Source organism: Balearica regulorum, chromosome 1, assembly GCF_011004875.1.
Source record: "Balearica regulorum gibbericeps isolate bBalReg1 chromosome 1, bBalReg1.pri, whole genome shotgun sequence".
NCBI classification, from domain to species: domain Eukaryota; kingdom Metazoa; phylum Chordata; class Aves; order Gruiformes; family Gruidae; genus Balearica; species Balearica regulorum.
In genome coordinates, this window is record NC_046184.1 from 117,016,270 (window position 1) to 117,042,929 (window position 26,660).

General features: G+C 44.7%; 1 protein-coding gene across 9 annotated transcripts in view; it reads right to left on the bottom strand.

The window, feature by feature from the left end:
• Nucleotides 1–358: 358 nt before the first annotated feature.
• RUNX1 (RUNX family transcription factor 1) overlaps nt 359–26,660 on the bottom strand; it is a 176,495-nt gene continuing 150,193 nt past the window's right edge. For 6 of the 9 annotated variants that reach the window (XM_075771501.1, XM_075771508.1, XM_075771487.1 and 3 more), the window contains 2 exons: nt 9,499–9,678; nt 359–5,940 (listed from right to left, as the gene is read on the bottom strand). In XM_075771501.1, the coding sequence (XP_075627616.1) occupies nt 5,447–5,940; nt 9,499–9,678 (674 nt within the window). In that variant the 3' untranslated portion in view covers nt 359–5,446. The remainder of the gene's footprint in view (nt 5,941–9,498; nt 9,679–26,660) is intronic. The other 3 variants (XM_075771543.1, XM_075771534.1, XM_075771493.1) reach the window with 1 other exon arrangement.

Consider the following 26,660-nt stretch of genomic DNA (forward strand, 5'->3'; position numbering starts at 1 on the left):
TCCAATCCAAGAAAGAAAAGATTAAGGGAGAAAAATAAAAGCTGTAGATGACTTTGAAATATTGAAATTTAATCCAGAAGTCAGAGATATAATGCAATTACTAGGCTTCTGTATCTGCAAAGTCTCATTTCAGTCCTATTTTGATGGTCCTATCAGGCAGGCCTTTTGCCAGGTCATTCCACAGCAGGAAAATGTCTTTTTTTGTTAAAAAAGGAAGAAATCAGCTTTTTTAAAAAAAGCATGGAAACATATTTTTGATGTTGTGAGTGATACATGGTCCATATCCTTTTTCTGATGGTTACTTTTTCTCTGAAAGTGGTGTTTTCTCCCTGATGAAAGAACGCACCAGGCCAATGTGCATACTTGTCAAACATTTTATTTGTCATTCACACTAATTATGATATTGAATTTACAGAGGAAACTGTGGTACAAAGAAAGAAAGAAAGAAAGAAAGTCTTCATTAGAACTAACGCAGCAGTCCAGCTGCTCTGTGTGCTAGTTGTAATGAATTCTCCCGTGGTGCTGGACACAGCCATCCCTATGTACAGCAAGAGTCTACTCTGATGTGGTATCTAGAGACTTCCTGTAGTGGGGGAAAAATCTACTCTATTCTCTTTTCCTATCTGGTTCCAAAAAACAGCAGTCCCCCCCTCTCCCCACCTCCCCACCCCCCAAAAAAAGAAAAATCCCCTGCAATCAAAAACAAAAAAGCAAACTTCCAGAACCTGGTAGTTTCCCCTTCTGGAAATGTTCAGCATGACAGTGTCAAGGGAAAATGTGACTGTTGCAGGATGCTGCAGCATCTGTTTTGTAAACATAGCCAGTAAATGCTGAACAAACACGCTTTGATGCCATTCTGATAGGAGTGCGTCTCCCCCCCCGCACTGTGTCCTCCCCTTGGACTTAACCATACGGCCACCTCAGACTGAAAGTTTAGTTTTCGTTTTAAAGAAAGATGTAACTGTCAAACCCGGAATACCACAAATAACCCACAGATTTTTGCACATTCATTTCTCCCCTACCACAAAAAAGTGAAGAATGTTGAATAGAGACCATGCTATAACTGTTTACAAAAGTGAATAAAATGTAGTTAATCTTGAAGCCTAAAATAACTAATTCGGAAAGAAATAAGTCTCACTACAGTATTTAGGCAAACACAAAGGTAAGTTCATTAAAAACACAGAAAAATGAAAAAAATGCGGAGTAATTACAAGCACTAAATATTTTGCTATGAAGCTTTTGAAATCTATTTACATACATAAATACAAGTAACTCTGTTGATGCAACCCTTTTAGGACAAGGAGAAAAATGCCAAATGATCGGTACTGACCAAGCAAGGTTAACAAAAAATAAAAAATGAAAATGTTACGATGCAGGAAAACAAGCAAGTGTTTTGCTCAAATAGAAAAATGATCCACTTCTCCCGAATCTTCAAATGCACCAATGGAAAAGGTCACCCAGAAAGCAGTAATGAATGTTTCAAGAGTGCAGGCAGTTCGGAACACTCTGCAAAGACTGTGGGCCATTTGGAGGAAAGGGTTTTTCTCCTTTCCAGCAGACAATTTGGCATAGTTCTACAAATCAAATCCTTTGTAGCAGGGATGCACTTGCCATCTGCCTCCCCCTTGCACTAAAGCTCCTGTACATCGCCCTGGAAGCATAGCAGGAGCTCTTGAAATGAACATAAATGTTGTCTGAGAGCAGAGTAATGGACCTTGGAGCAAATGAGAGCCGGGCCCTATATTTACTTTGAAGTTGTTTGATATGGCTGCGTCTGGACGACAAGTTGTGTCTTGTGAAAGGAACACACAAGCTGATAGTAAGGACTGCCGTTAACTGTATTTCGGTAGGGGAAGGTATATCTAAGGCACTCCGCTGACTGCAACTTGCAAACAGAAGCACAATGTGTTCTTTTTTGATTCCATTCAGCTACCAGGATGATAAAACTATATAAATATATATATTTTATATATATATAAAAATATATACTTATACACTATAATTTGGAGACATGTGAAGGGGGGAAATGTTTTATCCAAATGTCCTCTTCCTGCCTGCTAAGTGCTCTTGAGATACAAGAGGAATGACATGAGAGCATTTTTACAGCCTTGAAGATTTTTGCTGTCCTTAGTGGGACAGGGGATGGCTACAAAAATATAGATTTGAGTAAACTGTGGTTTCTCATAAGCACTTGTGTGAATAAGCTGAAACTCACAGTGATTAAACAGACTAATTGCGAGGGATAATGAACTTGGCTTTTCCTCTGTAAAGAGGGTGCTGCTTTGTGCTGTGCTTGATGTACACAGAGAGGTTAGAATCAAAAAGTTTGGTTGCTGGCAATTATCAGAAGCGAGACACTGGGAAATCCCTGGGTTTTGTTACGTGTCAGTGAAGAAGCAGGGTAAGTCTGGTGACCAGTTCTGCAGTCTCTCGTCCTGTTCACACCAGGGAGAGTAAAATTAAACTTCACCTTTAGGACAAGTGTAAAGAAAGTAGATGTGCAGACATAAGGAATGTTCAACGGTTAGGTCTCATCTCCAGGCTAAGAGATACCAACTCCCCATTCTCGTGAATCCCTGATCTTTTTGTTTCCAAAGTGGGTAGTACAATACTACGGGCTAAAAGGGGCAAAGGGCTTTAGCAGAAAGCAGGCTGTGGTGACAGACAGGCCTGGGAGTGTACTAACCACATCTACCTCACTTCCGCCATGGGGTTGAAGTCACCTGGCCACGGTGGCCCTGCCCTCTGCAGCGAGGCATCCGGCTCCCCTGAGCTCCTCTCCTCTCTTCCTCTTCCTCACTTCGGGGCTCACGCTCACTGTACTATGCACTTGGGTGGTCCAGTCACAAGGCAGATGTGAGAGCTGTAGTAAACGATGAATTTAATTGCACAATGATGACAGAGAATGTGTAAGATGGATTCTGCAACAGAGCTACTGGTTAGAGATGAAGGACTTTTTTTCAGGCTACTTGAAGAGGTGAGATTCCAACTATCTAAATGTCACAACAGGTAGGGTCTCTGCATTTCTGTATTCAGCAAGGTCTCCTACTTCCAAAATATATTTTTAACTGTTCTGATATAATTTTGATTTTTTCTGCCTTTTTTGTTCAGAGCAAACTCTAGAAAATTATAAAGAATGTTATACTAAATGAAAAGCACAAGGTCATGCATGTATTTTAACAGAAACATTTTGAACTTTTGCTGAGATCTCTTGAAACACTCCCTATTTTCTGCACAAAAATGACCTTATTGACAATGTAAATTCTTCAATTTGTAACTTTTCAATACCAAAGTGCTACTGCATCTGATTTAAACAAAGAAGCAAAATCATATATAAAAAAAAAGAAAACTTGAAAAACAAATGGTTTTAAATAAGTCCAGCTGTTTTGCTGCCTGCAGCCAAGGATCTTTTTAATTTGAATCCTTTTAATTTTTTTTAAACATCAAACACTGATCTGAAGTCCTGCTTTCAAATACTCTCTGAGTTGACCTGCAATTGTTTCACTCATTTAAGAGGTACATTAAATAATAATCAGCTAATTGGGAACGCACACGTGTCAACATCAGCAGTTTGTAATTAATGAGTAGTACAACAACTGCATTCAGACCAAACCCTCAAATAAAATAGTGCCATAAACTTTACAGTGACATCTGATATGTTTGTGCTGTAACGATGGGCAACGATGACGACTCTGTATGAAACATGCTGTTAGTATAAGCCTTGCATATTTGCTACAGGACAGAGCGTTGTATGCACCAGTTTTAAATACCCTTCCTCTTCCCTCAGAAGATGGTGACGGAAGAACCGTTAAGGCCCCTTCTTTGCTAGCCTGCTTTCCAGATGAGCTTGACAACCCTGTTCAAGTTCGAGTTACATTTTGTGATGCGTGAACTAATCTGTTTTCCAGCGCGCTGGAACGTGGCTTTTGTGCTGCACAGAAACCTTGGCTCTGCTGAGCCGGGAGCAAATCTCGCACCGATTCCATTGGAGCCAGGACTTCACCCTTGCCATGCTAGCTGCGTGCTGGATTTTGCTTTTGAAAGACTAGGAGGCATCCACTGGCGCTGTTAGGAAGCCCAGGCAAGCTCGGGAGCAGAACGGGGCCATATGGGGATGTGTTTAGTCAGGGAATATTAAGTCTGCCTCATGAAATATGTACGTCCTGATTACTGATCCGGGGGGGTCACCGCTGGTGACGAAGGAAAAGAGAGGGAGGAGTAGGGAGAGATGACTCCACTGGGTGGGAAGGCACAGAAATTCACAGGGATCTTGGTGCCTAAATCGTTTCAGTGGGAGTTGGGCACCTAAATGCCTTTGAGGATCTGAGCCCAGTCAGCTGAGTAAAATGAGAGTGAGATAATTGTAAACAATATTTCTAGGTAATTAGGAGGTCACTTTACCCATCGTTATTCCAGCCTTTTTCAATGTGATAAATTTGACTTTGGCTGCTACCAAAAAAGGCAATTGCTGATCTTTTTTTAATATAGGCATATTTAAATAATAATAGTATCAACAAATAAGAAAAGTCTAAATATCAAGCATAAATATCAATGAACTCATCAAAGTAGTACAGTAGTTGAAAATGACCCAAGGCTGTAGCCGTTGTATTTTAAAAAAAAAGTCCAAGAGAAAAAAGTTAAATTAACTCATTGAAAAAGGGGCTGATTCTTTCAGTTGACAAAGCAAGAAAGAAGCAAGCATGATTAAAACAAAAAAAAGAGCAAAATCTTTTTTTTTGCAATTTATAAGGTGCCAAGAGAAATAAAACAAATTAGATGCAAAGCAGGATGAGCTGCATCCTAAAAAAAACCAAAAAAACAAACCCAAAACAAAACAAAAAACCCCCAGCAATAAAAAAATTCCATATTCTTTGGAATATACAACATGGTTTAAAAAAAAAAAAAAAAAGAAAGAATGAAGTCCAACATATAAAACCTCTCATTCACAGCATTGCTAAAACAGAAGCGTTCACAGTTTCCCTCTGGGAATCTTCCTATACTTCCTTACAGTTAATATGTCCATAAGATGCAGTAAACTCACTAAGATTTTTTTTTTTAAGGTTTTAAGTCTTAAAAATAGAAGTGAACCAAAACTCTCTTTAGGGCTGTGGAGACCTTCAAGCCCAGGCATGTTAGAAAGCCTGGAAACAGACTGGGTACCTTTCTACCCACCCTCGCTACCTCTGGACCACCAACTCAGGCGTCCTCCTTTCCAGAAGCTCAGCCCCCCCGCGAGGGATGCTTTGCTGGAGCGACGTCGCTTTGGCAGGGGCTGGCTAACACATGCCACCGCTCCTGGGAGCGCTGACTTCTGGAGGGTTTGCTTCTGAAAGTGATGTATGAACATGGCAGGGCCCATAAGCAAGATGGGTGTTTATGGGATACCTACGGGCACCGGGAAATGGAGAGCACGTTAGTCCTGGCCCATTAACTACTTAAAATTCATTCAGTATGGTCGCCACACCGCTTCCTCTAGCCTGGCTGTGGTTGCCATGTTAGTGGGGGAGTTGCTGTGGCTCCCTTCTGCCTCGACCACGTCGCTTTGGTTGGGGAGGTTGGGGTTGAGGAGCGTCGATCCTGTGGAGGCGTTGGTGCAGGGGGGGTGGATGCGTGGGGGGGACCGGTCTCCCCCCGAGATCATGGAGAACTGATAGGAGCCAGCAGAGGTTCCGTAGTAGAGGTGGTAGGAGGGCGAGCTGGTCTGGAACGGACTGCCTTGGGCCTGCGACGAGCCAGGGTAGGGAGGCGGGAGGTAAGTGTGGTATCTGGTGGCCGTGGACATGGCAGACATACCGATTCCTATCCCTGAACTGACGGGCGTCGGCGTGTAGGTGAACGCTCCCGGGTAGTGCATCCGAGGGTCAGAGATGGAGGGGAGCGCGGAGAAGGAGCGGTCGATTCCCACCCGGGGGTCACTGAACGCAGTCAAGTCAGAAGCACCTGGGTGGTGGGGAAGGGAGACAGAGAACTGTTGAAGTGGCAGAACGGAGGTTCACCTGTTCGAGGTGATAACCAACATCTGAATTCTGGTTTACGGTTAAGTGAAGCGATGGTGCTACTGCCAGAACAGAGTTATCCCTCACCTGCTCTCCAATGCAGTCATTGTAGTGCTTGTGGAGTTGGATGTTTTGGATTAATTTCAGTCAAGCAGCAATTAAAGAGGAGTGCCAAGCTCTCACCCTGTTTTGTATCTGTATGTGTTTGTTCTTAGAGACCTTACGGCACGTGCAATTACTTACACTTCCAGAGTGCCCTCATGCTCAGTGGATGGGGAAGCGGGACACAGATCTCAAGCTCCTTGCCCAGCATCACTCGACTCACCAGGGACACTGATAGGGCCTAAATATAAATTGTCCACCTTCTGCATAGTCTCTCCTTGCATCCGGTTTTATTTGCCAACTCAAACAGGAAGCTCCATGGAGCAGAGATTGCCCTTCGGGTACCTGAACGAACACGCGCAGGCGGGATTTACACACACAGGCTCAGCCCAGCTGTCAGTGCTTAGGAGCACAGTTACCCATTGACTCTCAGCACTACCAAAGTCGAGGTAAATCAGGTTCACTTAAGGTCTTCATATCTGGGCCCTCATATAACGTCTACATAATTGTTACTAACTTCTGAAAATCTTGGCTCTAATGAGTATGTAAAAAGGGACCACAATAGTACTGCCTTTTTAAAGCAGAATGATATATTTGGGGGTTGGCCTTTTTTCTTCCTTTCATGTGTGCTAGAAGCCTTTCTTATCCTCCTAAGCAAAATGTTTTATAGGACAGTCAAATTCTGCTCCGCTTTGTCTGACATCAGTGGAAGTATGCCCAGTCCCATCATCTCCTTCCCTAGTGTGCAAGGATTAAACAAGCAGAGCAGATAATGGCCTCTTTAGGAAGGATCTTCATCATGACTCAGATTAATGGAAGGTGTCAGTCCCTAGAGTTGGCAGCTATGCATGATTAAAATAACAACAATAATAATTAAGAAAAAAATCTTTACAGAAGATGACTTCTCCTGTCAGACAAGGCGTGGAGTCTACAGAAGAGGAGCCATGCGCTGAAGGAAATACTCATGAGAAGAAGCAGAGAGAAAACAAAGCTCTTGGCTCTGACTGGATGTAAAGATAGAGCAGACACATTCCAGCGCCAAGTTCTGAAAGCTCGTCAATGACACAGCCAGCACATTTTGATGAATTTCTATAAATTTCTTAGAAAAGCTCTGACGCATGCTGTATGCTTCCTTTTTGAGTTTGCCTTCCATTTTTTTTCTGGAAGATTAATGGGTCCCCTGAACATTTTTCTTTCCCCTAGCCCCCAGCACCTTTATATTCAACGTGGCAAGATACGCTGTGGTATGGAATGGCAGGAGCTTCAGAGTAGCTAAGGTTGAAGGTGGCATCTGACAACCTGCCAGATTTTAAATTGTTCTTCCACACCTCATTCCTGAGAGAGAAATCAAACTTCTTGAAACTGCCTGGACACATCACTTATCAGATGAGGGTTTCTTCTGCCCAGTTTGGCAAAAAGCAGAATAATGAAACTTAATGTAAAGGTGTTTCAACTATGCCTCATATCTTTTGAGGCACTGTGTCTTTAGATGCTAGGGCCTAAAACTCCCTCAAATTTGCTCTTTGTTCTGACAGGGAGAAATTTCTTAGATGCACAGCAAGTGTGTGTGACGGTAATGGGATTGGGGAGAAAATATTGTGAAAGACTTTTCTGGGAATACTGACTGACATTTAATATAAAAGTAACATTTTGGAAGCACTATAAAAACCACTTAACGTGTAGAGATGAACCTCCATGTACAGAATTAAGACAGGAAAGAAAGAATCCTGACACACGAACGAAGCTCTTCTAGTTCCTTCACAAGTCATGGAGAAACTATGCCTGCCCCAAGGTAAACTACTTTGACCAAGGGCACGAAAAGCACAGAGAAGCCCTAGTCCTGGTGCTCTACCTCCATGCTCACCGCATGCCACAAAAGAAACGCAGCGTGCAGTTCCTCCATGCTTCCACGGCCATCTTCTGTTGGACTGTGCGCTCCTGGGAGCAGCCACCATGGAAGCCTTTGGTGCTCATACCACGCACTGCACAATAAGGGCCCCAGTACACAGTGAGGACATTTGGGCACTACAGCAATGCAAAAAATATTGCATTTCAGTACTGAGTGCATTCACTCATTTGAGTGCAACCTCAGTCGTCACACTGGTAAAGATAAAATGTGATTTATGTCTCCATTCAGTCTGATTCACGTATCCACACCTACAAGTACACATGCATCAGGCACCCCTGCAGAGGGTTTGAAAACCAAAATAGCTGGTAAATATTGATTTCAACCAATTCTGTCAGGAAAAATGACTTTTCTAAGTAAAAAAATTGATGAAATAATTTGTTTTACTTGACATTTTCTGGTTGCTAAGAAGAAAATCTTTCTTCATCCTTCTGTTCTCTGCATTTCTGCATTTTCCCAGTGAAATGGAGGGCAAAGGGAAGGAAACGCAAGGGAGAAAGTAAAAAGGAGTCTTTTCACTTTTTTTAAAAAAAAAAAGTGCCAATGAAAAATGAGAAATTTTATAGATTTGTTTTAAAACAAGAAATTTCCTTTTTTTTTTTCTTCTGAAATGTTTCCTATATTTTCTGCTATCTCTTAGATGTAATTAGCACCCAGACCTAACAAATAACTTAATTTTGGTGGGCAACGTCCCTGTGACTCTTTCAAAGGAGGCTCTATATGACAACAATAGGACAGGCTGGAGCACGTTCAAGCGATTCTCTCTGATCTAAGAAGAAGCCCTGAGTATTCAAATAAGAGCAATATGTGCGGCCAAAGAAGATATTTTTGAAAAAGCCATGCGCAAATTTGAATTATACGGCTCTCATTCATTTTAACAAAATTCCTGCTATTGAACACACACATATTGGTTCAATATGTGTGGATTAGAGTCAGCAGATGGTCAGTTGAGTATGGTGGAAACCAGGGGGGTGGCTTTCACTTCCACGCTATATTTTTATGCTGCCTTGCAAAGCTCTGCAGTACAATTTGACGAAGATGTAACAAGACAATCCAGTGCAACGCTTAAAATGTCAAACCCCACCATCCTGCAGTCAGTGTGTCCACCCATAACCTGCTGTGCTCTGGTCTGAATTTAGAGCAAGGGAAGGAAACAGAACTGAAATATCTGTGGCATTCATTTCTTGGCAGATACGATAGCTCTTCAGCACTCCAAACTATTTTTATAGTTCCATACATCTTCAAAGTGCTGCCTTTTCCTCCTTTTATTTTTAATTTCTTATTTTGACAATGTATGTTGGACCCCAAACCGTATTTCTTAACCCTTTGCACAAATCCCAGCAAAGTGTTGGAGAAGGTTTGCTGCAATAGGCTTCGCTGCAACTGGAGGAAAGCCGCGGCAGCACCCTAGGACATCGCGACCCGTTTGCGTTGGAATCGGCCTCGAGGCTTTGGAGGGGCCTGCAGTGGGGACACGAGCTTTTAGGTACTTACTTGACAGCCGGCTTGAAAGCTCTGCGGTGAGGGATGTCATGCCACTAGCCCTGCCGGGCGATATTGGCGTGGCGGGGTGCACGGAGGGGGTGGCAATGGAGCCCAGGTACTGGTAGGACTGCTCGTAGGACCATGGTGGAGATGGCTGTACTTGCCTTGTGTCTGCAATGAGAAAGAGACCTATAGGCTGTTTTGAATGATAAAACTTTGCAATCAAATACGTGAACCAAACGACACGGTGGAAATAGAAACTTAAATGCCAAGATAATTACATTTCAGTTTCATAATCCCCTTTGTCAAGAGACCTTCAGGTAAATTGCTTTCTAAAATAGTATTTGTGCATTTGATTGGTTGATTTTTTCTTGTGAAGCTTTTTGATATTTCACATTGATGGTGGGCAGGGAAAAACAGTCAGGGAAAAGCAGATTAAGCTTTCCAAGGGGAAACACTTTTCGTTGCTGAGATGCATTAGTATTGCTGGCTTTGTGTTCACAGACCTTTTAGCCAAAAAGGCATGTCGTGCATGGCACCAAGGAGACAAAAATACCAAACTGTGAGTGTTTGTGTGGAAGTGTCTAAGTAGAGAGAGAGGAAAATGAGATGAAAGTGTGTGTGAGAGAGAGAGAGAGAGGCAGAGATGGAGAGTGAAACTAGTGTCCGTAAGAAAGCAGACTCTGAAGTGGATGAATAGGACTGGGGAATTTGACTTTCTCAGTCTCTTGAAAATCCCAGGCTTAATGAAACGAGCAGGTATTCTGTACATCTATTTTGTATATGCTATGTGTAAAATACAGAAACACAATTCAATGGGTACATCTACTAGCAGTGGTTGAACTTCAGGAACAAAAAGCCTTACACAAACTCATGGAACTGCCAAGCTGAAAATGCAGACACCCTATGAGTATAGGCTTTTCAGTAGAAACTGCTGCTTCTTGGAAGCAAAATCTCAAAATGCATAGATATGTAAAACATTTAAGGAAAAACACTGACCTGTTATTTTCTAGCCACACAACTAGTTTGGCTGTCATTGGAAATCAGAGCTGCATGGCAGGGAGTTTGTCCAAACCAGTTGCACCAAAGTAGAAACAAGTCTTTTTTGCTTATTTCATCTTTGCATATGAAAATGGATTTTTTCAGTGTATAGAAAGGTCTAATTTTTGTGTAATTAATTCAAAGTGAGAAAGATTCCCCCCCCCCCCTTATCTACCCAGAGTTTTTTACTATTTTTAGTAAAAACTTTTCTATTTTCTTCAGCACTAAGAGCATTCTCCTGCAGCTTCATCTAGCTAATTGTCTTTTTGAAAGAAGCAAATGTTGGATGAACTGCATTCAGATAAAACTGATGGAAGGGAAATTTCCCAAGTTTGAGATGAAGGACTTTGATCTTCCATCAGAAAGCCCATATGGAAATTATTATTTTGTTGTGCTTTATGGAGATGCATTTTACATTTTGTTTGCTTCATCTGTTTAGAAGGAAAGATTTATACAAAACTCTAAGTCTTTGAAAAATAACTAGTGAAGTCATTTGCAGAATAAACTAAATTCTTGTAAAGATTTTTCTGCTGGGTAACATATTCAAATTCAGATAATATTAATATTTAATTTTTTTTCAGGCAGACTTCCTTAAAAATAAATTCCGTTGACTCATGCTGTTTTAGAAACAACATCCAATTGGATTAAATGGACCTTAGTAAAGACAAACGAAAAGACATAGGCACGAAGCCTGCCTTATTCTGAATTACAACATCATCTCATTGTTAATGTATGGTCAGTGTTTATTAAAGATGACAGGGAGAGAGATGAGGGAATTCAGTCTCCAGGGATAGCGTTAGGATAAATACCACAAAGCATCGGCAGAGTGAGCGTTACAATGGTACTACACCATGTGTTTCAATTCTGAAACGGGATTAATTAAATCATTACTCCCTTATTTCAGCACGCAATCCCATTGATTTCAGTTCAGCAATGCAAACGAGTAATAGAATCGTGATACGTGCGCTGGAGGGATCCCAGCCCGGGGATGGAAACTCCCTCTGCTAGTCCTGCCGCCCGGGGAGCCCTCGATGCGCTCTGCCGGGGCTGACGCCGCAGGAGCCGGAGCCTCCCCCCGCCACCTCTCTCTCAAGGGCTCTGTTCAACGCTGTCACTGCAGAAGCCACTGAACCCCTTTGGATGGAAATGTTCCATCACCCGCATTCAGGTGCTCTGTCCTTAGGTCTTAGCACTGCAGAGAAGAGGGGAAAAGTCTGTCTCCAGAGCGACCTGGGTACGTGTGAAGGGGATGCTGCCACCCATCCTTGTTTTTCAGGCTGAAGGGAGAGAACACACTGTTTTCTCCTGGTACAAACTGTCATTGCCTGGTATCTGCCACTTCTCTCCTGCTTCTTACATTGCTGGCTCTTCAGGACAAGAGACATGGTTTTGTCCTGTACCAGCACGTGTGGGATCCTGGTACATAAAACCGCCCCAAGTGCAATGAACACATGAACAACGGTAAGAAGATGCAGAAAAAGCCGCCGCAGCCACCACAGATCCAGAAGAGGAAGCAAGACCTTGTCATGGATTTACTACACACTGACAAGACTAGACTGAAATATGTTTTCTTTCTTTCAGTGCTACTAGAATTAGCTTTGTGCTGTGTCCTGACTAGAAACCGGATAATGGACCAAGTACATGTCTAGTAACATCCAGAAAGAGACTACCAAGGTATCATCTGACCTGCCTCATCCATTTGCTGTTATTACTGACCTCTGGGTTACTTGAAACAGTGACAGACAGCCCGAGAGACCCCCATTATTAATCTCCTAATCCCATTAAGTCTTTCTTAAGTGAAAGTTCAAACTACCAATCAATTTTCCATCTTGGTACCTGCATTCCCAATCCCTGCATTTGCTCTTAAAGATTGGCTTTTTGACATCAGCCTGGTAAACAAGTTGCAATCTATTCAGTGATGTTAACATAGTGCATTATATTATATACACGTATTAAAGCAGGTTGTGCTAACGCCAGGCATCACCTTCGCAGTTGTTTAAGAACAAGTGGAGAAAAGTATCACTGTAATAGCATTTTTATGGCATCATTTCAGTATCAAGAGGCAGACGCAGCTCCCAGTAAAGGCAAGGTTTGCATTTCCAGTAGTTTCAGTAGGATCTGAATCGGGGCCTCAGCATTTTATTTTTGTGATACCTGCTTTTCTTCAGCTTTCAGGTTACCTGAAATTAACCTGGAATGGGTTCAGATTTGCCACAGAACCAGGCTACACAAAAAGGCAACAAACTCTTTTTGAATCCATCTCTTCTCTGCTTTCAAAATAAAGAGGTGCACATCTCAAGTTAGTCAGTTGGCTTGGGGAACTGAATGTGTGGCTTTGTGTGGCTGAAGTTAATTTGGTGAAAATATGCTGCAAATAAATCGGAGTTGCTTCCCAGTTCATAATATCTGTGCAGAGATTTGCAGGGAGAGCTACTTTGACAAAGGGAAATAACAGGGCTTTGGGCCCACACAGTTTTAAAGCCAAACAGGATTCCAGAATCATTTAAAAGCAGATCAAAATAGCACAAAACCAAGGCAGTTGCCTGAGTTGGTGATCTGTGCCCAATCCTCCCGGTATTTCTCCCATTAGTAAGTACTTTCCATTTCTGCTTTTTATGGTGTGAGAAAATGTATTCAAAACATGAAAACAGTTATTAATTGCAATAAAACACTCCAGGGCGAGAATTATGGTGCAATAATTCACACCTTGCTATGTAGTCACGAGCTCTCGGCCTCTAGCCTCATGCCTAACAAGCTATTAAGCAGAAAGTATGGAACCATCTTTCAAGCCTCGTCATGTTTTATTGCCACGAAAAGGTTGTGTTCGGCTTGTTTTAAAAAGTTGTAATTAAGCTGTACAAATGTTGCATAATGTTTAATAGTTTAATGAAACAAGCTTTGGTTAGAGACTTGGTGGAAAAAAAAAAACCTAAAAAAAAACCAAAAAAGAAAGCTGGTCTCCCCTTTTCACGATGCTCCCTCCGGTCCTAGTATTTAGCATTTTTCCAGCCATTTTCGCGGTGGAAAATGAAAAGCCTAACCCAAGGAGGCGGCTGGTGGTCGGTGGCTCCTTTCTCCCGGAGAGGCCGGGGCAGGCAGTGCATCAGTAGGTGGCGGTGGAGACCTTGCGGAAGGCGGCGGTGGGTGCCCGGCTCCGCGTCCCGGAGCGCCCCGAGAGCGGCCGGCGGCTGCCGGGCTCCCAGCGCCGGGCGGAGAGCGCGGTGGCCAGGCTGCCTTCGAAACCCGCTGTAAAATAACCAGCTTGAGCATAAATTTTCCCGGAGCCGCCACAGCCCTTCGTACGACCTTTGTGAACACCTATTAGTCATTCCCAACCGGGACGCCGTCGGTGCTGTCTAACTCCAGCTCTGCTCTGCACGGTCGCGATGCAGAAGTAGCACCTCTCCTGGGAGCAGGTCCGGGCCCAGGGGGTATCCAAGGGAATGGGTGCACGGGAGAGGTGTATAACGCCCTGACCCGAAGATACACTTGCTCAGCAGAACCGGCATGGCTAAGCGGGGCAAACAAACACCTGCCAGGCAATGGAGTTGTCCTAGTGTGACACAGGGCATATCTTGGCTTCCAGAGTTGTTACTGATAGTCAAGTACAAAAAAGAGAAGAACTCCCTTCACTCTCAGAGCACAGGACAAATCGGTCAAGACCTCAGTCAAAACCACAGCGTATCTCCTGAGCTTGCACAGAACATCCTTGTGTCTGTAAAACTGATTCTGAGCATATGGGACATAGAAATCACCGGGACATAATAAACATGAAGTCCTGGGATGCTATTTCTTTGTGATTCTTTTTCAGAAGGGGCACATGCTTTAAAATGTAAAACAACACCCTCCTGTCCCTCCAAAAGAAAACGCTCTGATGCTATCATGACTCGGAAGGTATAAATCAGCAAGTTTCAGTGGGGCTGCGCTGATTCATGGGACCAGCTCAGGATGCTACTTGAGATGATAGCAAAAATGTCTATCACTTCATCATTTCTATATAACAAATATAACAATCCATACCAGGCTGCCTAAAAGAAAGCCCCCACAAGATTGTATATTCTGATCAGAAAATAATTATTTTTAGCCATATTAAAAGCTTTAACCTTGTAATTCAAATCAGATAAGAGGTCCCACTGCACCTATGAGCCGAGAGGAAAAATGTTTAAGTGGATGCCGGATCCCGCACACCTCTGAATCTGTTTTATGCCCTTGGAGCACAGAGAGAGACGGTTCTCTGTGTGTCACTGCAGGTCAGACATTGCTGCCTGCTCCCAGCCAAGAGGCGCTGCGTAGCCAAATCTCGGTATGATACAGCATGTTCCTGGAAGCTTCAGAAAGGAGCAGCAGGATGTGAGTCAGTAGGCCGTGGCGTGAGGCGGGATGGCGGCGGAGCCGGCAGCAGCCCGGGAGGGAGCAGGTATGCCTTTGAGTCAGCCAGGCTGCCCGCCTTTCCACCTTCCCCCTCCTGCCGGGCTGCACTTGCACAGGGACTGCCTGCGCGTCCTCTCTCCTGCCTCGCCCCTCCGCCACAGAAATGACACCTGCCTGCTTGAAAATATAATTACCTGGACAAACGATGAGTGATTTTCCCAAGCCAGAGTCAGGGGAGACACAGAAGTCAGCCCTGAGTACCCAGCAGCTAATTAGCCACTATCTATGTCAGTGAAAATCTCCCTACCCTCGGCATAGCGAGATGAAGATGAATTGCGAAATAGCTGCTCCTGTTGCCAGAGTTGTTTTCTCAAGTTGCAAAAATTTCTTGTCAGTCATACGCAACAAACCCCGAAAGTTGCATAGCATTGAGCTTTGCAATTCCTCCACCATCCTGGCAAGCACTTTAAAGGCAGCAACTGGCAGAAGACATGGGGTGAATGAAAGCTGGGATTAGTTTACTGGTGTCAAACTCGGAGGCAGACAAGGAGAGAGCTGGATCCTTAACTGCTTTGAAAGGCTTTGCTGAGTCTGGGATTTGTCTGTCCCCCCCTCCTCCCTGGTCTGATTTGCTAATCTTTCCAAAGGGAAACAGTTTTTATAGTGTGACTTTCCTTTCCTTTGAGTGGAAGGCAGGAATGGTCTTGATTAGACTTGTTCATTCAGAGAGATGTCTTGCTTAATAGAGGAAACGGACTATGAGCACAGAAATACTCCATGGAGTTTTGTGTTCAGGAGAAAGGTGCCGCCTGCCTAAAAACTTCAGTCTTTCCTCCTCCCCCCCTTTGCCAACATCTTTTATGTGCCTGTCTCTGCCTCTTCTTCCCACTTGCTTTCTCTCATTTCTCATTCAGCAGCCTCAGGGGAAGGTGTGAGAAGGACAAGGGACCATGATACGGTCCTGCATGAGCCTGACCTAGTCTCTCTGAAGCAAGGCATCCAAAATGACTCAATTGCCCTCCCTCACTCGGGACCCAGCAAATCCTCAGCCTAATGCAGCACCGTGAAAAGGTGTGTCATCTCCCGGCAGCTGAAGGAATTAGTCAGTAGCTTAAATAAGGGGGACTTTCCAAAGGACAAGTTCATCACTGGCAGCAGCAGCAGCAGTGGCAGCAGCCGCACAAGGCTGGTATTCTCATACCTCTCAGCGCTGGAACATGAGGAGCTGGAAAATTACAGAGCAAACTGTAAAATTCCACCAGCAACTACTTCACCCTTCAGGGTGGTTTCCCTCCGTGTGCCAGGCTGTGGAAACCACTGTCACACCACAGGGCCACCTCCCCGCACAACAGCTGGGAGACCTGCAGGTTTCACAGAGGTGGGTGCAAGCTCTGATTTGCCACCCCCCCAGGGAAAGTTTTTCAAAGCTTTCTAATTTCCACTGGAAATTTATAGGAGATGAGCATTCACTCCACTCTGCGGCCTTGAAAAGCCCCTTTTAGATTGCTAACAGGTGACAGGACTTATTCTGGTTGAGAACGACAGTGACAGATATGTTGCGTGTCTGGAAATTTTTAAGTTGGGGGGGGGTAGGGTGGAAGAGCCACCCAAATCCCCAGCTATTCTCTGGAAGAGAGATCTCTGGCAGTGACGTCCCGTGCCAATGTTTGCTTTTGTTTTATTTCAATATTACTGTGCTTTTGTGGACTATTGCAAAGGCTAGAGAAGTTCCAGAGGCATTTGAGCCGCTAAAAAAACCTCCTGTGGGACAGGAGAATGAGGGAGTTTCTCCACACTGAGGCATCACGCTCTTGAGAATAAAGAAGAAAAATATCAGCCTCAAGCAGAAACCTTTCAAAAAACAGTTGCCGAGCCTGTTTGTTCTAGCTGCGGTGCTTAGCGTTGATGCAGAACTTCCCAAAACATGCTAGGTGCTGCATGGATGTACAGGAGGGTACCAGCCCCTGAGAAGGATCCAGCGTCTAGCAAAGAAGACCATGGAAAACCACAGACAAAGAGTAGTGTGATGAGGTGCTGGGGTGCAGAGCACCATTTCTACTGTTCGTTCAGTGCTTTGCATTCAGTTTCTGTGTACCATCTACCCCCAACTTGTCTTCTCTGTTAGCTTGCTTCTTTTCAGTGCTGCACTAGAAAGAGTCTTGAGGACAAAAATGATGCAAATCTGTCAGCGCCTTTGAGGATATCACTCTTCCAGTGCAGAATGTAGTGAAAGACTGGAAGTCTTATATGAAGATTTTTTGCTAGCTTTTCTTTACAAATAGATGGCAGGGAAGGCAGAAAAACAAACGAGTGCATCCTAATTGTTTGTTTGAATTTTCTTCACTCTCTTCATGTCCATGTCAAGAAAGCCAGTGCTCCAGTGACAGTAAGATACCTGAAGATGACACCAAAGGCAGCAGGAGAAAGCACCTGTTCTAGCTGTGTATATTCGGGGGATGGAAGGAGGAGAAGTGTGTATTCCTTCAAGTGTAAAGCTGCCTGAATGAGCTGCCTAGTCTAGCAGAACCGTATATGCACAATGCACCATAAAGAAATGAGCAGCATTGTAGTAATGGCAACTGGCTGTGGGGTAGGGGTCCCCTAAAAAACCTCTCAGGTCTCATTGCTGTCTTAGTGCCAGAAGATAGTGGCACCATCAGGAAGTGCAGACAACTCCAAATACCAGACTGTGAAAACTCTGATTTCACAATCGACGTATGTGCTGCCCTAGCAGGTTAGTACATAAGCTGCTCAAATGAAATATAAACCATCTCTCCTCCTGAGTAAGCACACTCCTTCTGGGCTGGCGTCACTGCTGCTTTGAAGAACATGATGGCCTTATGGGCAAACTGCAAAGTCTCTGGGTGCCAGTGACACGCAGAAGTTGGAAAACTGAGTTTTGCAAATTAAGGATGCATTGTTCTTTGTCTTTGGAGGTATTACTCACCCTGGAGAGCTGCAGTTATTTGTTCAAGAGGAAGACTCCATTCCACCACCCGTCCTCGTCTTCCCTCCCTCCCTGCATCAACAAGGAATGAAGGAAAAGAATTCAACCTTGACCTTCCACTCTTTTGGCTCCCCTGGAGGAGACATGCCGCCAGACTCGATGCCGCTGCCGTGTTCTCCCCTATCTCTCAGCGTACCGCTAAAGCACAAACTGAAACAGTGAGGAAATCAGGGACAGATACCACGCGGATGTCGGCAGCGAGCAGACTTCACCCTTTGTCCTGTTGTACTCAGCCGTGGCTCGGACGGAAGGATGCCAGTACAAGCATGTACATATGTGTATGTGCGCATACATACGTGTACACACATATATACTTGTCTACTTGCTGCATGGCACTGTGGTTTCCTTTAGCTTCAGAGGCGCTAGGGAGAGAGCAGGTTGTTGTGGTGCTGCTGCTGGGAGGGCGTACGACCTGTGGTGTCCTGCACAGGGACCAGGGGTGGGACCTACTGGGGGAGTTACTGCTCCCTTATCCATCTCACTAAATCCACACCTAGAAATCACATCTCTCTGAGTCTGGAGAGGAATCGCACAGGGACTGTGGCAGCTTCCCCTGACCTGCTGTCACAGCCTGCGTGACAAACCCTGCCAGAGAACAGAGCACCTCTGTTCCTGTCCCACCTGTCCCCTCCCCAGCCTTTCCCTTCTGCAGCTCTAGGTCCCAGCTACTGCTCTCCTCTTTGCCTTTCCCTGAACCGCTCTAGCTACATGAATGCCTCCCAGCTAATTAATTCCTTGATCCTCACACTGCCCCCTGAGGAAGGGCATTATTGCAGTCCTCGTTTTAGCAGACGGAGAACTGATGCATGCAGAAAGCAAGGCTTCAGTTCAGCAAAGCACTCAGGGCACAGAGCTCAGTGCTTGGCTGAGTCAGAGCACACGCGAATTACCTGATGTCAACCCGGCAGGGAAAGTTCACCTGTAAAAACAGCTTGGGGGAGATGTATCCACTTTGTGCTGGTTAGCTCGCATCCTGAAAGCAATATACCTGAAGCATCGGGCTCAGATGGGGTACAATGCTCACGAAGAAGCAGGTCAATTAGCCCATCTCACTATCCTGCTGCTAGTGAGAGCAGCTGCCTTCAGCCTGCCTTGGGCAGGTGTGCCATGCCCTAGAACACAGACCCAGAACTAGCTTGTTAATTGTGTATAAAGTGTTAGGCTGTCTCCTGGTGTCCTCGCTCTTGGGGGAAGATTCATCCCACCTGAGAGATCTACAATGTAGGTGTCTACCTCTGAGCTACTTGTCTAGACTCTAGACTTTATTGCCAACAGGGTAAAACAGACACTTGCGGGGTGCAAGTCATTTCATCCTAAGGGAGACATCCAAGCCAAGCCAGGCGGGTGAATCACACCCGACGAACAGCTGTTTCTCTCCCCGATCGCAAAGATACCAAATGACTGTGTCAGACGGAGGCACACAAAACACGGATGTCTAAAGTTAGGTGAAATGAATCCCAGCCTGGTTACACCTCCAAAGTTTCTCTTTCATGGGGTGGAGCAAGACCAAAGGAAGTGGAGAGAGATCTCCTAGGCCAGGACCTGGAAGTCATGTTGAGTCACTATTTGCTGGCACAGGATTACCTGCACCTTCCTCTCCAGGGCAATACCCTCCATGCCTGTGGGCTGGACCCGAGCCTGCTGGTCCTGGGAGGGGATTGCTGATGCCCTGGTGCCCAGCCCCAGAGCCATTGCCTGAGCGGGACTCTGCCTTCAAAAAGGCAGTCATGAGCATATGTCACAGTGAAACATTTCCTAGCTTTGTGTCTACATTTCAAGACAATTAAATATGAGGCTGAAAGTTCCTTGGGTGGATTATTCCCACTGGAAAACCAATGCCATGAAAAAAGGAGCAGAGTTGAATGAGGAAGTCTCTGCAGTCTACTGGGAGACACGGTGATAAAGGAATGACCTCAGCGTGGCCTCAGGTATCTTACAGGTTGCTCCTGATGATGTGAACTAATTACTCCATATTAAAGTTCTTTAGCCTACAGATAAACAAAAAGTCCTCGTCAATCTCTTCTTTTACACTTTCAGTGCTCCCTTCTCATTTTCAACATGAAAGCAGTGGAAGCAAAAACTTACTCCCCGGAGTTTACAGTCATTTTATCCACCACGAAACACTGACCTTGATGTGAACTAATTAGGATTGCAATAGATTATTAATACGAGTCGGTAAGGTGGAGTTTTGTCACTATAAAAGAGGCCTTTGAAGATAACAGCCATTTACACTTTCATGATCTCATCCCAAGTGCTCAGAAGAAAGCCTATAAACTAATAAAGTAGAATTCATCTAGGGGCACTCTGCACACACAGCGGAGTATCACCCTCCAAACCCTTATTCAGGATGGCAAATGAAATCTGCTTGGATTCTTTTAAATTCCAACACAAATCAGAATTAAAACAACTTTTGGTAATAAGCAGATCTCTGATGATCTAAAGACACACTGGTTCATTTTATTGACTTAGAGAAAGTAAGCGACATATCAAATACAACCTTCATACTTTAACAACTGAGGTCACCTTGAGAAAAATGATACTGAGCCCGGTGGTACGGAATCTCTCTCAAGAGTGCAGCTTTGATTTACAAGGTGAAGTAAGGTCTTCTTCATGTGAACGTATATTTGTAAAGTCAGTTTGACTTAGAACGATGCATGGATTTTTTGAAAAAGGAGGAGACTAAGAAACCATTGCTCATTACAGTACTAAACCAAAATGGACCTATTGAAAACTCTATTAAATGATCTGCTCCTCTAAACTGTCAAGCTGGTTTTGAGGAGATCTGCAAAACCGAAATGGAAAATGAGTCAAGCCCAGAAGTATGTGCTGAAAGCCCCAACTCACTGGCTTGTCAGGGGCATTCAGTCCAGAAATACATTTAAAATAACTGTTTAAGAAATGCTTTGCTTCCTTTACGACATCCCTTGGCACTTGCTGTGTAGCCGAGGAATGCAGCATCCTGCTGCGCTGGGGCCATCACCGATTCCACCCGACCTATGGCACCGGCGGGCGGCAGCAGGACGTCTCCCTGACTCCCCCCTGAATCAGAGAGGCCGGAGGAGTACAGCCAGAGGAAGAAGGATTAAAAGGAAGGTAAAGACTCCCCTTGTTCAACCCTTTGCCACAGTTGCGGGAGCAGGCATGCTCAAGACATGCCCTAGGTCCAGCTCAGCTTGTGCGTTCACTCTGCTGGCCGTATTTAAACATTATGCTGATTGATTTCAGAGCAAGCTGGATCTAAATCTGAAGGGCAAAAAGACACAGGCAGCACAAGCTTTGAAGTTAAAAGTTTTTCTCTCTGTAGTGCTGCTGAAGTTGTGAAGCAGAAGCTCAGCGAATCAACACACACAGAAGCTGTTGCAGGGCTGAAGCCCCTCAGTGGTCCTTCCAAAGCAAGGCGCCAAAACCGAGACCCCTGAATAAGCAGGCACAGAGCTTTGAACACGCAGGGCTCAGCCAGCAATGCCCTGGACACACGCTGTCCATCAGGGAGGCTGGGGAAGGGAGGATACCCCTGTGCCACCCATCAGTGCAGCGATGCCCAGAGGACACCTGGGGGGACCCTACCGGTGCCCCAACTCCCGTACTCTCCTGCCCCTTCTCCCTGAGCTCTTCCTGCGGGGGGACCCAGGACAACCAGGCTGCTTGGAAACAGGCGCTGCGGCCCCAAATTTTGTGTAGTTACATCCCGATCGTGATTTCTGGTTTGTGTGCAGGTAAGTGCTACCAGAATGGGTGGAGTAAGGAATAAGAGCGTTGAAGGAAAATTGTAATCCAGTATAGAAAAGAAGTGTCAACACATCTCAAATGTTGCAAAATCTCCCAGTGTGGAAGAAATAAAGTAATTCCCAGTATTAACAAACAAACAGCTCTTGTGTTGCCAGGTTGAAGAAGATTTCTTTTTGGACTAGGAAATGTGTGGTGCTTTATACAAGTAAGAGTTTTGTTTCACTTTCTGTATTAAACGTCTTAAAAATTAACCTTTAATATACTCAACACTTCTGAACAGCTTGAAAAGTCCGGCTTGCTGTAACCTCTTTTCAAATTACACCCTGTGACTAGCCTGTCTGTTCAGAAATATGTAAAATTATTGTTCTTTGTTAGCAGTTATGAACCTATGAAACACTGACACATCAAAAACTTTTTAGAAACTTGGCTAAACACAGCTAAACTCCACTGAATGTGCTGAACTGAGCAGTTTTAGACAACCATGGCTTGGAGAGTATGATCACAAGTCATCTTTATAAGCAAAAGGAACTTTTTCCCATTTAAGAAACTATCTCAAAGCTAAACATTATTGTGATATGTAAGCAAATATTAAATAATTATTTAAGCAAGAGTAAGACCAAACAAGGCATTTACATTTAATGTAAAAATCCAATGCGATGGCAAGAAACAAGGTTATTCTAGGTTATAGATTGTTGGTTTGGTCAGGGAAAAAAACCCCCAACATCAGAAATTGCCCTAATTGAAATATTTTTTATGCCTACATTTTCACAATTTTAAAAATTGGCAACATTTTGAAACAATTCATTTCAATCCAAACAGAAATTATATATTTGCTGTTGTTGTTTTGCAGTTGTTGATATTTTGGGACTGCTGGAGAAACAAAACAAAAAAAACCCCCTTCATTTATTTGTGCAGGTCTTTAATCTGTTTAAATTAATATGCTGTATTACTCATTTTTTCCCCAACATGATCCTAAAATGATCGCTTAACTGCACTCACATTAGTCTCTCCTGCCAGTGAATTAAACATGAACTGGTTTATTCCCCCATCCTCCAGCAGCTCTTCCCCCATCCTCACATGCTCATTTAGCCAGTCTGAACTTACAGATAAGCTGATGATGAGACACTAGAAGGCAAAATCAGACAATTACCTAGGCAAATGTTTGAAGGATTTGGGCCCTGTGGCAAAAATGCTGTTTACTGAAGACTGAAAGCACCATTTCTACTGAGTACAAGCCAGTGTGTCTGAACTCGGCAGTTCTGGATAGTGGCCACCAGTGGACTCAGAGCAAGGTTTATAGGTGCAAGATAACATCACGCTACCGTCTGCATTTCATCACCGCAGGGCCTTTTTCTGTATTCTTAAACAAAGGCATGCAAGTACCAACAGAAGTATACTTTACCATCTGTCTTTATATTCACTCATTACATAGTTAATCATTTATTTTTATGCTGAAGACCACCCCGACAAGGCGCAAGGGCAGATCCTCAGCTGGCCTAGTTAGTAGAGCAAAGCCAACTTACGCTGGCTGAAGAGCTGGCTTTTGGTCTAATTCTGCACTTTTCAGAACTCACAGGATACGAGCAGGGTTGCAGTGCCTCACGCTGTCCTTTTTTCCTTCCTACTTCCCTCCTGGAGAGATGTTTTGAGGCAAAGAATGAAGACTCCAGTAAGAGTCTAGATGAGGAGGAACGAGAACACGACGCTGTTGTTGCATTTCACACCGCTCCTCCTGCCCAGCCCTCCATCTACTCACTCCCATCTGCACAGCCCCGGCGATGCAACCAGAGATGGCGCTGGCAAAAGTGGAGGGGATCGGGCTAGAAAGTGTAGAAAAAGGACATGGGAAAGCAGCTGAACTGCAGAACCAGTCTTTCACCTGGACAGGTGGACCCGGTCACTAACAGCACCACAGCAGTTCTGCAGACTCAGCCTTTGCTAACAGGTGTGTGGGGAGAACCTGGAAGGTCACGCTGCATTTTCAGGCTGTTTCAGCAGTAGGGAGTGAAATCCCACTCCAAGGAAATGCTCAGCCACATGCCTCCTGTTTGAGTTGGTGAAAAATTGCCATTAACATTGTATATGGAAAAAAAAATGGGTATGGGACAGGTCTGCAGCCCCTGCCTTCCTCTGCCACTCACCCTCAGCGGGAAGAAGGGCGCAACAGAAAAGGCAAGAAAAGGCTCCAATTTAGGACCAGAAGTATGACCTGAGCAGAACAGAGCTAAAAAACAAATCTGACTTTGTTTTGACTCAACAGTTTGAAAGAAATAGCCAACAATACAGTTTCCAGAGGATGTACATCTAAGACATCTGAGCAACAGAACTGGAGGAGGAAGAGTGGATGAGGGAGCCCACAAGGGCTGAGATGGACGACCAAGACACAGATCAGACTCCTGCCCTCAACTCAGGAGTGAATGGTGTCTGGAGCCAGGCTGATCCTCTGCCCAGGCTGAGCTGCTTCAGTGCCGGGAAGCAGAGGATCTCAGCCACGCTGGCATCTGAGCCCAGCACCTTTCACAACCTCTGAGATCTCAAGAAACGGTCCTAAAATGCGAGGTAAATGGCACAGGTGCTAGGCACACTGCTAAGAAGCTATTAATAGCGTAACCCAGCTGGAGGTAAACTTTCCAGTAAGAGTCCGACAAACTAGGTGCCTATCTCCCAAGCTTAATCCACCAGGTCCTACAGAATAAGTCCCTGAAGATCGAGCCTTAGTCACATTTAACTGCCAGGATTTAGCTATATTTTCCATAAGCACTCCACTGGCTTTGTTTTGTAAATATGTTTTCCCATAAAGAAAAGGGGCATGCTGCATCAAGGCGTGGGGAACGTGTCTTGTGAGGAGACAGCATTTCCTCAGTCCTCCCTTTATTTTTTTTTCCTTCTTCTTCAAATGTGAAAAATAAGTTGTATGACAGCCTTTGGTGGAGATGTGTGCAACAAGGCCTTCATTGTCTCAGACAGGTGTGAGATTGGAATTGATTCAGCGCCAACAACCCCAGTATCAGAGCCAGCTCTGTGAGCTGAAAACATACACCAACCATCCAGTAATACCACTGCAGCCAGCCAGAGACTCAACAATTTAAGGCTTAACACACACACAACATAAATCAGATGAGGATGTACCAGCCAACCGTCAGCTTCTTGGGCAGATGCCTGCAGACCGTCTGTGCAGATCAGACCTTGCCTCTTTCAGTTATTGGAAACATTTTTTTTTTTTTCTTCTTCATATAAAGATGAGAGGCTGGGTGGAGCAGCTAGCTCAGACACATTTACATTTGCCCTATCTTGCCCCAACAGCCCTCCTTTGCTTGCTGTTTGGAGGCAGTCCTTCTTGTAAAGTCACTTTCTTCCAAGTGCGGGAGGGAAGGAACTACATCTTGGGGAAATGTTTAATGTACAAATACAAAAATCACATCGACATGCACTCAGTATGCACCACCCTCATGAAACAAAACCGTTCCCTTCCATGGGAGTTTAGGAGGCTCTGAACATGATCAAACAAGCACAAGAATTAGCACAGCTGTTTTTCTTTTTTTTTTTTTTTCCATGGATATATTTCCTTCACTTTTCCAGGAAAACCTGTTTCACACTCTCTGCTCTCTGCCTTTACTTCTCTCACCTGCTTCAACCTAGTCCCTGCTCTACATCTGACCGCGTTAGTCACCTCGGTGAGGGCAAAAGCGGGCAGTGCCGGTGGCCTCCTGCTCCCCTGCCAGGCTCTGGCAGGTGCAGGGACACATCCCTTGTGGCACCCCACCACCCTGGGCTCGGTCACCCGTGGGTGGACCCACAGATGGACTGGTGATGGCTGGGCCCTCCACCGTGCCCGAGGCATCTGGCGAGCCGTGCTCCACCTGGTTTCTCCCTACGCCCCGGCAGCTCGGTTCTAGCTGCCCTTGATCTCAGCTGCAAGCTCTTCTGCAGCTCCCCCGAACTTGGGGAGCACACGGGGCTCTTGCATTTCATAACAGAGGCGGGCAGCGCTCACGGTCCCTTGCGGAGTGGAAGGGGGACGGGCGGGAGGCTTCCCGGGGCCAGGGCTGGCTCCTGCAGGTCCCAGGCTGCTCCCCTGCCCCATCCACCCGCGGGGCTTCGCCGCTGGCCGGGCAATGGGAGAGGGATGGCGAGGGTGGAGGCCAGGGAGTGCCATCAGCACAAGAGCCTGGCACAAACACCCAGGTGTGTGCTTAAAAGCTGAAGGAAGCTGAAAGAGAGCTTTTCAAAAAGTATTTGCAGAGGAGGGGTAAAAATGACAATATGCTAGCAATCTGTTTGTATCTAGGTGAGCATTAGTTGGCAAATCTTAGTTTACACTCGCTTGAAGTGTCCCCCTCCCTTTTGTGTGGTTCCTTTTCAAGCTAACACAAGTGTACACTTTTATAATGTATGGCAGAGCAGCACTGTTTTCTGGTGGATACCTTCCCCCATGAACTAATTAATACCGAGTTCCAATTTGCAAATGGTTTGCAATTGTAAAATTGCTCATGTATATATAGGTCTCAAGGATATCCAAGACACTATTCTTTTGAGCAATTATTCACATGCTTTACTGCAGAATGAGAATCACTGTTTGGACTTGGGATTTTGTAAATTAAATATACTTCAGTAACCTTTTGCAATGAGAACTGAAATTATCATAAACGCTACACTTGCTCAGCTAGCTATGAATTATCACTACACTAGTAAAACAAAGAATTGCTTCTGACAAAATGTTGTCTTTCCTACAGGCCAAAGGATGTAGCAGTAACTTCTCTGGATACTGGAAACTTGTCAATGAATAAAGCAGTGAATACATAACTTTCTGCTATGCAAAGGATTTTTGGTTTCATTGGTTTTTGTTGGTAATGATCACCTGAATTTGATCTGCCAGAAGCTAAGGGAACCTAAACTTGTCAAGTCATATCTACAAGCTCTGATAATTGTAATTATTTAAAAATGCAGAGGATGCAAACTACAATGGTTTGTGTTCTAAAGTGTGCCTAGTAATCCAGTTCCAATTTTGGATACCTAATCAAAG